This window comes from Parus major, chromosome 2 (assembly GCF_001522545.3).
Source record: "Parus major isolate Abel chromosome 2, Parus_major1.1, whole genome shotgun sequence".
Lineage (NCBI taxonomy): Eukaryota > Metazoa > Chordata > Aves > Passeriformes > Paridae > Parus > Parus major.
Window position 1 is genome coordinate 109587530 of NC_031769.1, and position 12417 is coordinate 109599946.

A 12417-nucleotide genomic window follows, 5' to 3' on the forward strand; every position below is an offset into this window, starting at 1 on the left:
TAGCTAAAATAAGTAGCTGGAGAGCTCTGAGAAACTTCCCTACTTTCCAGTCTTGGTAAAGCTTGGTATTACAGTAATTTCCTGGAGGTGGATGAGATTTGCTTTGATATCCATCTGTGCTTTCCTACTTCAGAAGACCTGTACGTCCCCTTCAGTTAGCACACAGTGCAGCTCCCTGCAGAGGTGAGAGCCCTGGGTGTGTGGTATAATAGTGCTTAATGTTAACCACAAGGTTTTTATAGCAGAGCTCTTCTTAAATGTGAGCATTTCCATACGACTTTTTTTCATGCTACAGGGTATCAGATTTCAAAAGGCAGCACTATGGCAAGCCAGTGGTTAGTTTATATGATTACTCTGAAATTAGTAAAATGATATAGTGATAAAAATGTTGGCTTTGTGTACTGTAATTTCTTCCTGGAGTGATTTCTTAGGTTTACAAGTAATTTTGTTGAAAAGTACAATAGTACTTTGCAGAAAGAACTTACACTGCAATAGAAAAGATTTATTTTTATTACTTGTGTTGTTTTACTGATTTTCTTAGTTTGCCTTGTACTTAAGGTTCAGTAACAAATTGTAACAGATTGGGCTATAGCAAATTATATATTTAACAGCTATATGTTCTTTTCTTTGTGTCTCGTATTCACGGAATGAGTCCTCAGACAAAATATTTTTCCAGTAGGGGGACAAAACAAATATCTAGCTATTCTATTCACAAATGAAGTGCATCATTCTTTAAAAGTAGAAATTTTAGCTTTTTGTTCTTACATCTTCTGCAGACCTATTATTCTGAGGTGTTAAAGTCACATTTCTTTGGAAGTCTGACACAGCTGAGTATTGTATATTTGCCATATGTGACTGGACATTGATGTGGATGGTTAGTGCTACTTTTCCATAGGGAAAAGAGTACAATCAGCCTTGGGAACTTGTACCACAGTAATCCATTGCTTTGATACCAGCTGATTTTTGTTTTCTGTCTTTGATGTTGGGGCATGGGAAGAAGTTTTGTACTGTGAAAGTGTGAAGTCAGAATTGCAGTGTCTGTGCAGTGTTACAGTGGCAATGAATGATGCTGATGGAGGCTCACACACAAGCGGTTAGACTACTCACTCATGGATGAAAATTCTGTGTTTGGGCAATCTCTAGGCATGGCAGAAAGCAGGTCTGTCCCAAATAGCTTATTGATTTGGGATGTATACTGAGAAGATACTGTGCTTGGGTGATAGGTGAGATGAGGGCTGAGATGTGTTTAAACTTGTTAAGTTTTTTGGGGTTTTGGGAGGATTTGTTTCTTAATAATTATCATTAGCTCAATGCTCAGGCATCTCTTGGACATTTCACAGATGAAACATTGCAAATGCCACACAAACCTAAGCAAGAGGCAGCATGAGCAACTTCCTCTACATTAGATAAAATAAGTGATTCCTAGGAAGTCGGGGATGGGCCTTATATGTTGTTCCTATGAGGAATGATTCCTCATACTTCTGGGTAACAGTGTAAGGCTCTGGCATGCTCTTGTTCTATGTGTACTACTGCAGTGCTACTTGGTGGATGTTAAACCTGCTTTATGCAGAAATCATTGTTCTGAGACTTGAGAATAGTGTGTTTCATAATTACAGTGCAAGTTGTAGGTCACTGAAATGTTAAGAGTGTTCATTTAATGCAGGGTACTCTTCAAAAAAACCACTCTAGGCATTTTACCTTTTTGTAAAGGAACAGGAAAATAAAACAAGAAAAAACAAAAGCCCAGTAAAATACCCAGGGAGAGTGAACAAAAAAAATATGTTCTCTAATTTAAAGTGATCTGGAGTCTTCTCGAGTTCATGAACCAGCACCGCCGTTTGATGTCAGCAGAACTGAGCGGAAGTGTGTGGTTTGTGAGCTCGCTGCTGCCGTGGAGTCACAACTCCTCGCTGGCTGTGGATGGGCTGTGCAGGGCAGACCACAGTGCAAAGCCACTGATTGTTTGGCTCCAGGATTAAGACCCTGCCTCAAATGGAAACGTCAGCTCCTTTACCCAATGCCATGCTGTACATTCTGCAGTGTTCCACGTCTCTGATGGAGACAGACCACAATTAACATAGAAGGGGGCAAGAATGTCTCCTGCCTGCTTGGCCAGATAGCCTCCATCATAGGAGGGAGGAAGAGAAAAAGCAAGCCATGTTCTTGGACAGAGAAGCAAGCTGCTGCTGGAAAAGAAAAAAAAAATAACATTATTGCCTCATGTTCCTTTAGCATGTGACCAGTTACGGCAATTGCTGATTGTCTACATACCAGGAAAAAAAATGCCCTGTAGTATAAAAAGTTCTCTACTTCAGGTCATGACAAAGGTCTAAAGGCATTTATTAAGGAAGTCAATCCAACTTTTAAATAATACTTTGCTGAGCAAGAAAAAATCAGAGAGAACAAGAGATTGTTTCAGAGAGGTTTATAATCTGTACTGAGCTTTATTTTTTTTCCGTCATCTTTGGATTAGCTGAATCAGATGATGTCTCTCATTCTTTGAAATCTAGCTTTTAAGCTATTATGAAGCAGATAGAAAAGAAGCAATATAAGAGAGACGTCACAGAAGACTTGCAATACCCTTTTAACAGTTTATGTCTAAGGGGATGCTGCAGAGTATATTCTGTATTCTAGAATAAGGCTGCTTCTGGGTATAGAGAATCTGCAGCTGGAGGAGATGCTTAAAGCTGAGGTGATCAGTTATGGTGTCTCAGGCACAGGGGCAACACATGGGGGGATTGCTTGGGGAAGTGATTTTTCTTTTCCCAACTCTTCCAGCATGATAGGTTTTCTTTGTCCCAGTCTGTACCTTTCAAACAGACAAAAATATTTAAGGTATGCATCTGTCTCTAACATGATTGCCTTTATTGCAAAGAGAACAGTATGAACAATATACAGTGGCAATGCTGAGATTTTTGCCATGACGACAGTCAAAGTTCCCATTCCACAGAGCTTGCTTTTGCTGAGCATACTAGAAAGAATTTCTGGAAAAAGAGTTTTCATTCAATTAATTTATACTATTTTAATAATTCTATTCTCGTATCAAAGAATATATATAAAGCTTGGTCATAATGTAAATAAGCAATACAATTATTCTATATATTGTATGCAAAATAAAAATAATTTAACGTTTACTATATGTACATAAATGATAAAATATTTCCATTTAGCCATCTACCTGTACACAAAATAGTGAGGTTATTATAAACTTTTTTCTTATTTCTTTCATTTCCATTGGGATTTATTTCTATTTATTCCTGGTTCTTTTCACTGTGAAGTATCTGCCCATTGAGAAATAGGGAAGGTTTAAGTAGATGAGAGTATTCCTTTGATGTAGCTGAAGAATTAGTGCTAAGTCTATGCACATTTATGCAGGTTTAAAACAAACAATTTTTTCAGGGTAGTGTTTTTAGTGAATTGCATTTAAGAAATGAGAGGTTTCTCCTGAAAGTATATATATATATATATATATATATATATATCCCCATTTTTGCTTTGTGGAAATACCAAGTAGCCATTAGTTCATGCATTACCTGTGTAAAGGTAATAATGAGTACTTCTCTAGGAAAGCTTGGTGATTATAAAAGTACTCAAGACATGGAATGCATAAGCATAGCAAAACCAAGGTACACGTCATTTGGGTATTGGTAAAACCTACCTGCCTTTAAAAAACCCAAAAAACCTGATCACATATCTGCTCAGGAAAATAAAAATAAAACCATAAACCTCAAAGTTTCTGCAAATGATTTGTTACTAACGTCAGTGGTTTTTTTTTAGAGAATGAGATGTTTTAGATCAAGCAAACATTCTTCTGACATTAGTGATGTAATGGTCTCGTGTTCAGAAAGATTTCCTGTTTACTTTGGGTCTGAACACAGACATCTCAAGAAAGAAGGTGCTAAAATTTTCATTACACATCTGCATATAAAGACAGCTCAAACTGTTCTGAGATCTGTAGTAAATTTTATATACATTTCTGTTCTCTGGAACAAAGTGGGTAAGTAACAGTTGAAAAATCTCATCAAATCAGAGAATCTCAGTTTGATGACCAAGCTAATTCCTCAGTTTTAATCCTGTAATGCAGAAAATTATCAGGCAATGTCAGCTTGGCAGGCTTGTGAGCTATTTTCATGCTCTAAATGGGGAGATTTGTTAGCAAATTCATGTGAAGTCAAGGGACTAGGTGTCCCTTGGAGATGAATTGCTGTTCCTCTAAATCCGGGGAGCTCACAGATGGCGGTAACGCTTCTTTGTGGTGAAGTTCAGGACGTAGTTTTATGCTGTAACTTTTCATGAATTTTCTGTTTCAAATCATAACTTCTGTGAGAGTTCACAGTAGAATCAATGCTTCTTGTTCATAAATTATATATAAATATATAATTTTCTCCTAAAATATAGGTATTGTCTGGCTGTTGTTTTATTTTCCTAATTATAAAATAACAGGGATTATATTTAAAACTTGCTGCAACTCTTCCTATGCCTTTGAAAATATGAATACAACAATCTCCCTTTAGCTATCCGCTCTCTAAAGAATTAAGTAGTCTGTTGCAAAACAGACCATGGTGAAGATCTTGTATGGCGTGAGATCAGAAATAAATATTTTTGAGGGTTTCATTGTTTCATTTTGCTTTTTAACTCTGTATAGTTACATTTTGAGAAACAATGCCACAGATGTGGAAACTTGCTTCATCTCCATAATGTAACTGCTGAGCAATCTAGAGACTGAACTCAGGTCAGCGCAGCTTTGCTGCCAAGGCAGGATGCCTTGTTTGATGCCTAAGTGATAAAAATCTAATAGCAGAAAAACACAAAATGTGGTAAAGTCACCAAGTGGATTTTGGTCTGTTTTGATGGTCTGTAGGAAATGAGATTACTGGTTGGGTTTGTTGGCTGACTGAATCAGATGTGCATCCTGTGAGTACAAAAAGTGTACTTCCAAATGTTCAGTTGTGATACCAGCATAAGAAAAGCCCAACATCAGCACATGCTTTGGCATGAAATTATTGTGTGTTTAGAGATTCTGGAAACATTTCCTTAATCTGATGGGTAAGAAATTGCTGCTTGTGGAGCTGTTTGGGAATTTATATTAGCACTAGGAACCAAAACTGGATCTAGGAGAGCACATTTATGACAGTGACAAACACACAGACAAGATAATATACAGCAAATTGTAAGAAAAACGTAGGATTTTGCTTTTAGAAAAATACAGGAGGAAGGAGCAGCTTCTGTCAGCTGCTTGAGAATGGATTTGGGTTGGTGGAAAGTATTCACCAGAGGGAAATGTCCTGCAAGAGTCAGGCTGGGTCCAGTGGACCAGTCAGTGGTCTGAATTAAGATGGAGCAGGTTTAATAATCTTTCATTCATGGCTTTTACCTCACTAACTGTTTGCAGAGGATCCTGATGCTCTCAGTTCTGTGCTGACAGACACCAAGTAGCATTTGTGTGGAGCCAGATGGGGCTCTTGGGGGCTTGGCAGCTCAGCTGTTTTCCAGGTGTTACTTGTCCCTGGATGCAATGGATCTTCAGTCACCCAGGGCTATACCTGAGCTAAAACGGCTGATCCAAGACGACTCTGTCTATGGAGTGGGTAATTTGTAATTTGAATAACACATCTCTGAAGTGTTTTAGTGGTAACTGTAGAAAAAAGGGGAGAGAAATGCAATGCAAGACACATTTTAAAGTAGTGCTTATCAGTAGTTTGAGTTGTAATGGATTTGATGCCACTTAAATTGTTTTTTGCAGGCAAAAACTGCTTCTCCAAAATGGAGATGTTCCTGTGATCATGAACACCTACTTTAGTCAGAAGGTGCTACTCAGTGAACATTCAGAAGCCAGAGAGAAGACATATGGTCTTACAAAGATGCTTATCAGGAAGAATATTATATCTTTGGCACAGACATTTGGACTTGATGACCTTGATGATAAGTTACACCAGGAATCTTCAGACAATCAGGTATGGTCCATTTGGTTCACAGTAAAGCACTTGGTAAGAAGTTGGTGAGCTGATGTTTGTAAATCATAGGAAAAAAATTCTAAATTACTGACCTGTTTGGTTCCCCCTTTCATTTAGTCAAGGCTGAATAATATGCAGTGTTTACTTTAATAATATTTTCTTAGTGGAAGCTTTTGGTCCATCCAAATGCTGAACTGTTGTGAGGTTACTTTGCTGAAATCTCACTACTGTGCTAAATAGAAATTATAACTTGGTTTTTCATTGATTTTTCTCTTATTCTTTATAGCCGAATAGCTAAAAAATAGCTGTTTTATTCTAATTTGCTCAAGATACTATTTGAAACATTTCTTTTTCCTGTTCCTATGTCTTAACTCCTTTGCTTTTTGATCCTATCCTTTCTTAAAAGCATCAGTTGATAACATCATCCCACATTCCCACCCCTTCAGTTTCTTTTCCTCCCTATTTTGACTTTATTTGTATTAAAATGACTACTGACTCTGCACTTCTGTAGCTGTGGTTGTACAAGCTGAGGTATTTGAAGAGATTTGTTTTCTTCATAGTGTGTGCCAGCACTTTCTGAAAGTAAGGCTCTTGTAAAAGCTTTATATTGGCTACCTTAATGATTCTAAATATCTGAGAAGTTTGGCCCTTCAAGTTTGAAGAACTATAAGTGTCAACATTTTGTGTTTGCCTTATATATAACTCCCATTATAGGCCTGGGAATTAAAAAGTTACATAAATCAAATCCTAATTGCCTTTCTTGCTTCAACTCTAACTTGTAAAAAACTTCTACTGTGGTATTTGAAAACCAGGACAATTTACTTGTTCCCCTCACGGCTCCTAACAAACAAACCACTTTATTTAAAACTTGGTAGATAAGTTTTATTGCAACCACTTTGTAGACAGAGGGTACCACAATTTTCTTTTAAATACTGAAAATTCTCCTTCTTTATTGGTGTATAATACTTATGGTACTGTCAATAATACTCTGAAAACCTTTCTTAGCACCCAGCATTTTATAAAACCAGGTTTCATTGTGAAAACAGAAATTTAGCTTGTGCTGCAAAGGGACATATATACATTGACCATATCTATGCTTGCATACAATCTTTATCAAGAGATAAAGATATATCAAGAGATAAAGAGATTATTTAAATATTAAGATAAATTACATTACTCATTTAGGTTAAGGAAAACTGTAGTATTCATGAAATTTATTTTGACAGTTTGAAAGGTTTTATTAATGAAATGTATTTTGAAAGTAGTGAAAAAATAAAGGTTTTGCTTTAAAAGTTTTGTATTTTTCATCAATCATCTAATTCTTTTACATTGAAATATTTTCCACTGAAGTGTGTAAGTCTCTGAGGACTAGGTTACTAGTCTATGAAACTAGACACCTGTTCATTTACAACTTTATTTGAAAGTCCAGAAGCATCCAAGATGAATTTCACCCTTTTTTTTTAGAAGGGGAAGGAACAGAACATCAAAGAAGTAAAAATAAAACTCCATTCAAGGGGAAGAATCATAAGGGCTAATATCAGTTCTGTTTTCCTGCTGGGGTCACCTTCATCTCTTGGGGGTTGAGTTAGCTTGGTCCAGAGCACCAGTTAAATACAGGAGCACACCATGTGTGCAACTCTCTTGAGTGTTCATTGAAAATACACAATAAATAACTGGCCACTAGTCTGTAAGTTATTTTAGGAGCAGTAAGTATTTTGAAACTGATTTTGCACTTGCAACTTGATTGGCATTTTCCTCTCTAGCTCCACGTAATTTCAAGGTTCTCTGGAATGTTTCTCTTAATGGGTTTTCCTTCACCAGGTTCCCTGCGCTCCACAAACCCATAACAATGGTGACTCAAAACTGCATCTCTTAGCACAGAGTGCTGTCAATGATTCTCTGCTTGAAATGGTGGAAAGCCAGGGAGCAGTGGGATGGAGAGAAGTGCAGGTACGAGTCGTTATCCAAAGGGTGTACTGTTTGCCTGCAAGAGAAGGGTACAGAAGCCACACTCAGGGAAACAAGCCTCTTTGTGCAACACCCATCATGAATTCAGATCCACCAAACGTGAGGTGAGTAATAAGATTCATGGGAATTTTGTTTTTGAGGCTGTGATGTATGAGAAACCAAAGAGGAATGAGTTCAGAAATGTCATTCTCGAAAGAAGCAGCACACTCCACAAGGAAGGCATGGGGCTGTTGATGGGTGTGGTGTAGTTCTTTAATTAGGTATGGTGTGACACAGAAGTAGTCCTCCCCAGAGAAGGAAGGATCTGTCTATAGTTTATGTCATCAACAGATGACAGGAACATTGAAAATGAATTAATGAGAAGTTAATTGAGAACACCATATATTGTTCTTTGAGTTTCACAGAATAGTTGTTGCATCCCATTTGCCTATTTCAGTCTCTGTTATGCTCTGCTAGTAAGTTATGCTCGTGCAATGGTCTTTTGAAACAAGAAAGACATATATAAAGAGACAGAACTGAACGGCTTTTCTATAATGAGGATTTTGCACAGATGCTATTAGAAAAACATAGGTGTATGCTTCCACTGTGAAGTCACTGGAAAAAGATCCTGTTGACTTCTGAAAATCTGGAGGCCACAGCAGTTAAGATTCCTCTGCAGTAAAAAGTGTTGTGGTGTCAAAACATAACCAGCAATGCAGAAGCATTACACGCAAACCCCATGGAGCACACAGCTTTCAACCAGTTGTTTTAACCTCTTATGTTTTAGTCTTTGGATCCTAGCATTGTTCTGTTTACAGTGAAGGGAATCAAGAACTGGACCTTGTTTTCTTAAATACAAAAGATATGGCAAACAGTTTTCCTTTCTGACCAGTACTGAACCATTGAATTCTTTCCTTCTCCTTTTGTGTTCCTCAAGGTTTGAGACCACAGACTGATTTCAGTCTTTCTCAGCAACCCTGGGTCTGTGATATGTCTGTTACTGCATTTTCTTCCTTTGGTTTTGCACTAACTTTTGGTTCATGCTGGTTTAAAATTTTGAAAGGTAAGATGTATCAGATTTTTTTTTATCACTCAGGAAGATCATTAAAGTGAGTTATAGCAGAAGAGCTTGTGTTAAGGTTCTGAGTTCAGCCTTTCAGGACATAAGTAAACATTTCTTCCTACAGAGTTTGGGACTTGAATGGAGATGTGCAGTTAGATTAACAGGTCCTATTGAGAGCTCTCCAGATGTAGTTTGCAACAGGCTTTGAAAGGTTTCTTCAAAGTCTTGAAGAATTTGAGTTCCTCTAAGCCACCCTGCAGGTGGACAGTGGTATCCTCAATGTCAATCTTCTTGAGCTTTTGAAATACTAGAATTCTTTCAATTCTTGCTACCTTGTAAGCCTCTGGGTAATTTACACCATTCATTGATCAATGAAATTCCTCCAGAAGGAACTTAGGAAAACCATTCTTTCCTAAAATACAACCTTGTTCATCACCCACAGGAAAGTAATTATCAGCAGCCTTGTTCTCAACATTTTTAGGAGCTCTTTGACATATAATAGTTACATTGAACATTATTTTTTTAAAAGTAATTGATACATCTTGTCTGGACTCATTGCTTTGTATTTAATTCTTTCTTAACAGAACATATATATATTTTTTAAAAGTAAGAGGAAAAGTACTTTACCAGCCCACATCAATATGTAGCTGTGAGGACAGTACTCCTCTGAGTAGATTTTTTTCCAGAGGACTACATTTGATCAAATGTCAGGGCAGCTGACAGACTGTTATTCAACCTGCTCTTTTCATTTCCAACTCTTAACCAAAAATACAGTCAACTTGCAGTCTCAGATTTTGAGGTAGTTAACCTGCCTGAGCCCCACCCTTCATAGGAATGGGGTGAAAGAAAACAGAAATCTCAGATTGCACTTCTTATGTCAAACATGAAATAGAAATAAAAAATGAGAGCTTGTTGCTTCTGTGTACATGCTGTAGCTGGGTATTCTCATGTGCAGTTGTTAAACTGGTCTCTTAAAAGTTCCTCAAATTTCATAGATGTCTCAGCTCAGGAAACATCTTGTTTATTGTTGTTCACAGCTATCAGACTGTGTTTTGGATCCTGAATCTAAAAAAACCAACTCATTTTCTCGTTTGCAATGAGGAGAATGAACACTTCTTTTGCAGACTGAGGAATGAAAAACACCTCTTGCTGCTTTATCAACTGCTATTTCCATGGCTGATAAACATCCACATGAGACTTCTCCTCTACCAAAAATGTTTGTGTCTGTCACCTGATAGTGAGCAAAAGGGTCCAAAGCCCTCTGGCAGTCCTTTGAATCAACTGATGGCTTATTCTTTTGTAACTAAAAAACCCTATTTTTTTCTTTTTAAACTTCTTTCTGTGAAGTAAAACTGCCAGGAAATCAAGGTTTGTATTTTATGAGGCAAGATGAGTTAGATTATTCATTGTTTCATAAACAAAATTTTCTAATTAGATATCAAGGTAGATTAAAACCTAAATGATCAGTATTTTGAACAGGCTGTTCTATTGCATATCTCCTTTTGTAGCACTCTACAATAACCTAGATGCTGTTGTCACAGGGAAGCGTAGAAACCGCCACAATAAGCTGAAAAGAAGCGTGAAATTAAACGTGGAGTAGGGGAAGTGATGCATTTGGTTCAAGGCATCCAGTTTCTAGAGAGTTACAAACTGTGGGAGAAACCTCTATTTTCATTGTAGGGAAATGGATTCATTTAATTTATTAAAACTAACACTCGTGAAACATAGAAACTGCAGGGCTGCCTATATGCATCTAGCATTTATTGTTCATAAATACACACATGGGGAATATGGCCTTTTATTGATAGACAAAGGGATGTATTTGAAGGGTTGAAGACTGCTCAGCTGAAATATTCAAAGCATTTTCCTCGGATGCTGAGAAATCTTTGCAGAGACTGAGGAGTTCTCCAGCTTCTGTTGTCTGTAAATTGGATCCACATTCCCTGTATTATTGTTGAAATATTTGCCTTTTCCCCCATATCTAACTGCTCTTGCAAATGGACTTTTCATGCTGAAGGAGTTTCTTGGGGGGAAAAAAAAATTAGAAGAAAATATGACTCGCTGTGACTGTCTGCCCATTTCCAGCATTCCTGGCATACTTTTTGCTGCCTTTTCCCCTCTGATGGCAGAGAGATACTTTTGTTAATGACACAACACATGTTTGTCTAAATCCAATTGTTTTGATTCTTTTTTGAAAATGTCCTGGCTTACAAATACGAGGATCCCAAAGAGACTCCTGTCAACCTGAAGAACTCACTGGCGCAGAGGTGTCTGACTCACTGCATTGGCCTTGTACTTTGTGTTCCTGGGATAAAGCAGTGTATAATTTGGATTTTGCTCCTGCCAGTATCTGTTTGTTTTGAGCAGGCCACGTGAGTTTAGTAAAAAATAGAGCTGGTCAGTTTTTTGCCTTAAAGGACAGGGCTGGTTGTGTGGCTGTCAGAGTAACTAAAATAGATGCATTTTTAGGACTATTAGGCAGTTAAACTGGTCTGAGCACTCAGAGGATTTGTGTGAGGAGGCTGGACAGAAAAGGGTGTTGTCATGAAGGAAGAGCTAACCACTGCTGGTAGAAAACAAAGCTAGCTATAGCTGTAAATCCACACTTTAGAATCTGTGGGTGACTAGACAAATTTTCCATTCACTTCTCTTGGCATGTTTCAACCTATTTCCCACCTGAACAAAGCCTGCTAGAGCTTTCTATTCCAAGAACAAAAGAAAGACCATACATTTACATTAAAAATTAGTGTGATCTTCATCTCTTGCACTAGTCATCCGTAGTTCTTTCAGCTTTGCTCTTTATTTTGTTTTCCATTTGCCAGATCATAGAGCAGTGGAAAGGTCTGCCACCATGCAAACAGGACCCTTGGGGAGCAAAATATTTAGAAGAGCTGAGGATTTGTTTGAGTGGCTGGAAGAAATAGAAGTGAGGAAAATCACATTTCTCTTTCTGAACAGGCCCAAAGAAACATGATAGTCAGTTGCTGTAATTCATTGTGGTCTAGCAAGTTGTTGCAAGTTTCTGAGTAGTCTGTTCATATGTAATTCTTTGTAAAACAGTTTTATTGGCAAGTGATAATCCTGTAGAACTAATTAATTTCTTAGTTGGATTTCCTTTTTCCCGCCTCTTTTTCTTCATCCGGTAATCTTTGCTGTTTATCTTAACACAATGGGTTAACCTGTCTGGCAACATGCACTGCACTCCACTGAAAGTGGAGTGTCAGATACTGCAACTAGCATTCCAAGAAAATGGATTAATACGTTGAAAGCTTGTCCCTCTGGTATGGAAAACCTACCTAAAATTTTATAAAGTATATTGAAATCAACAGAAACAACATAAAAAAAAAACCAAAAAACTCTAGAGGTATTCTTATTTGAAAAGAGCCCAGATTGGAAAGGACTGTCCTGAAAGATCCATGTTCACAGATGCTAACATCTGTCAGAATGTTTTTT

The 12417-nt window shown here is 37.5% G+C and overlaps 1 protein-coding gene across 5 annotated transcripts in view; it reads left to right on the plus strand.

Moving 5' to 3' along the window:
- SPIDR (scaffold protein involved in DNA repair) overlaps positions 1-12417 on the plus strand; it is a 194718-nt gene that overhangs the window by 121199 nt on the left and 61102 nt on the right. For all 5 annotated transcript variants that reach the window (XR_004496079.1, XR_004496080.1, XM_015618459.2 and 2 more), the window contains exons 9-10: positions 5744-5954; positions 7776-8026. Coding sequence is in view for 3 of the 5 variants with exons in the window: in XM_015618459.2 (XP_015473945.1) it covers positions 5744-5954; positions 7776-8026 (462 nt within the window). In the remaining 2 variants the exon portion in view is untranslated. The remainder of the gene's footprint in view (positions 1-5743; positions 5955-7775; positions 8027-12417) is intronic.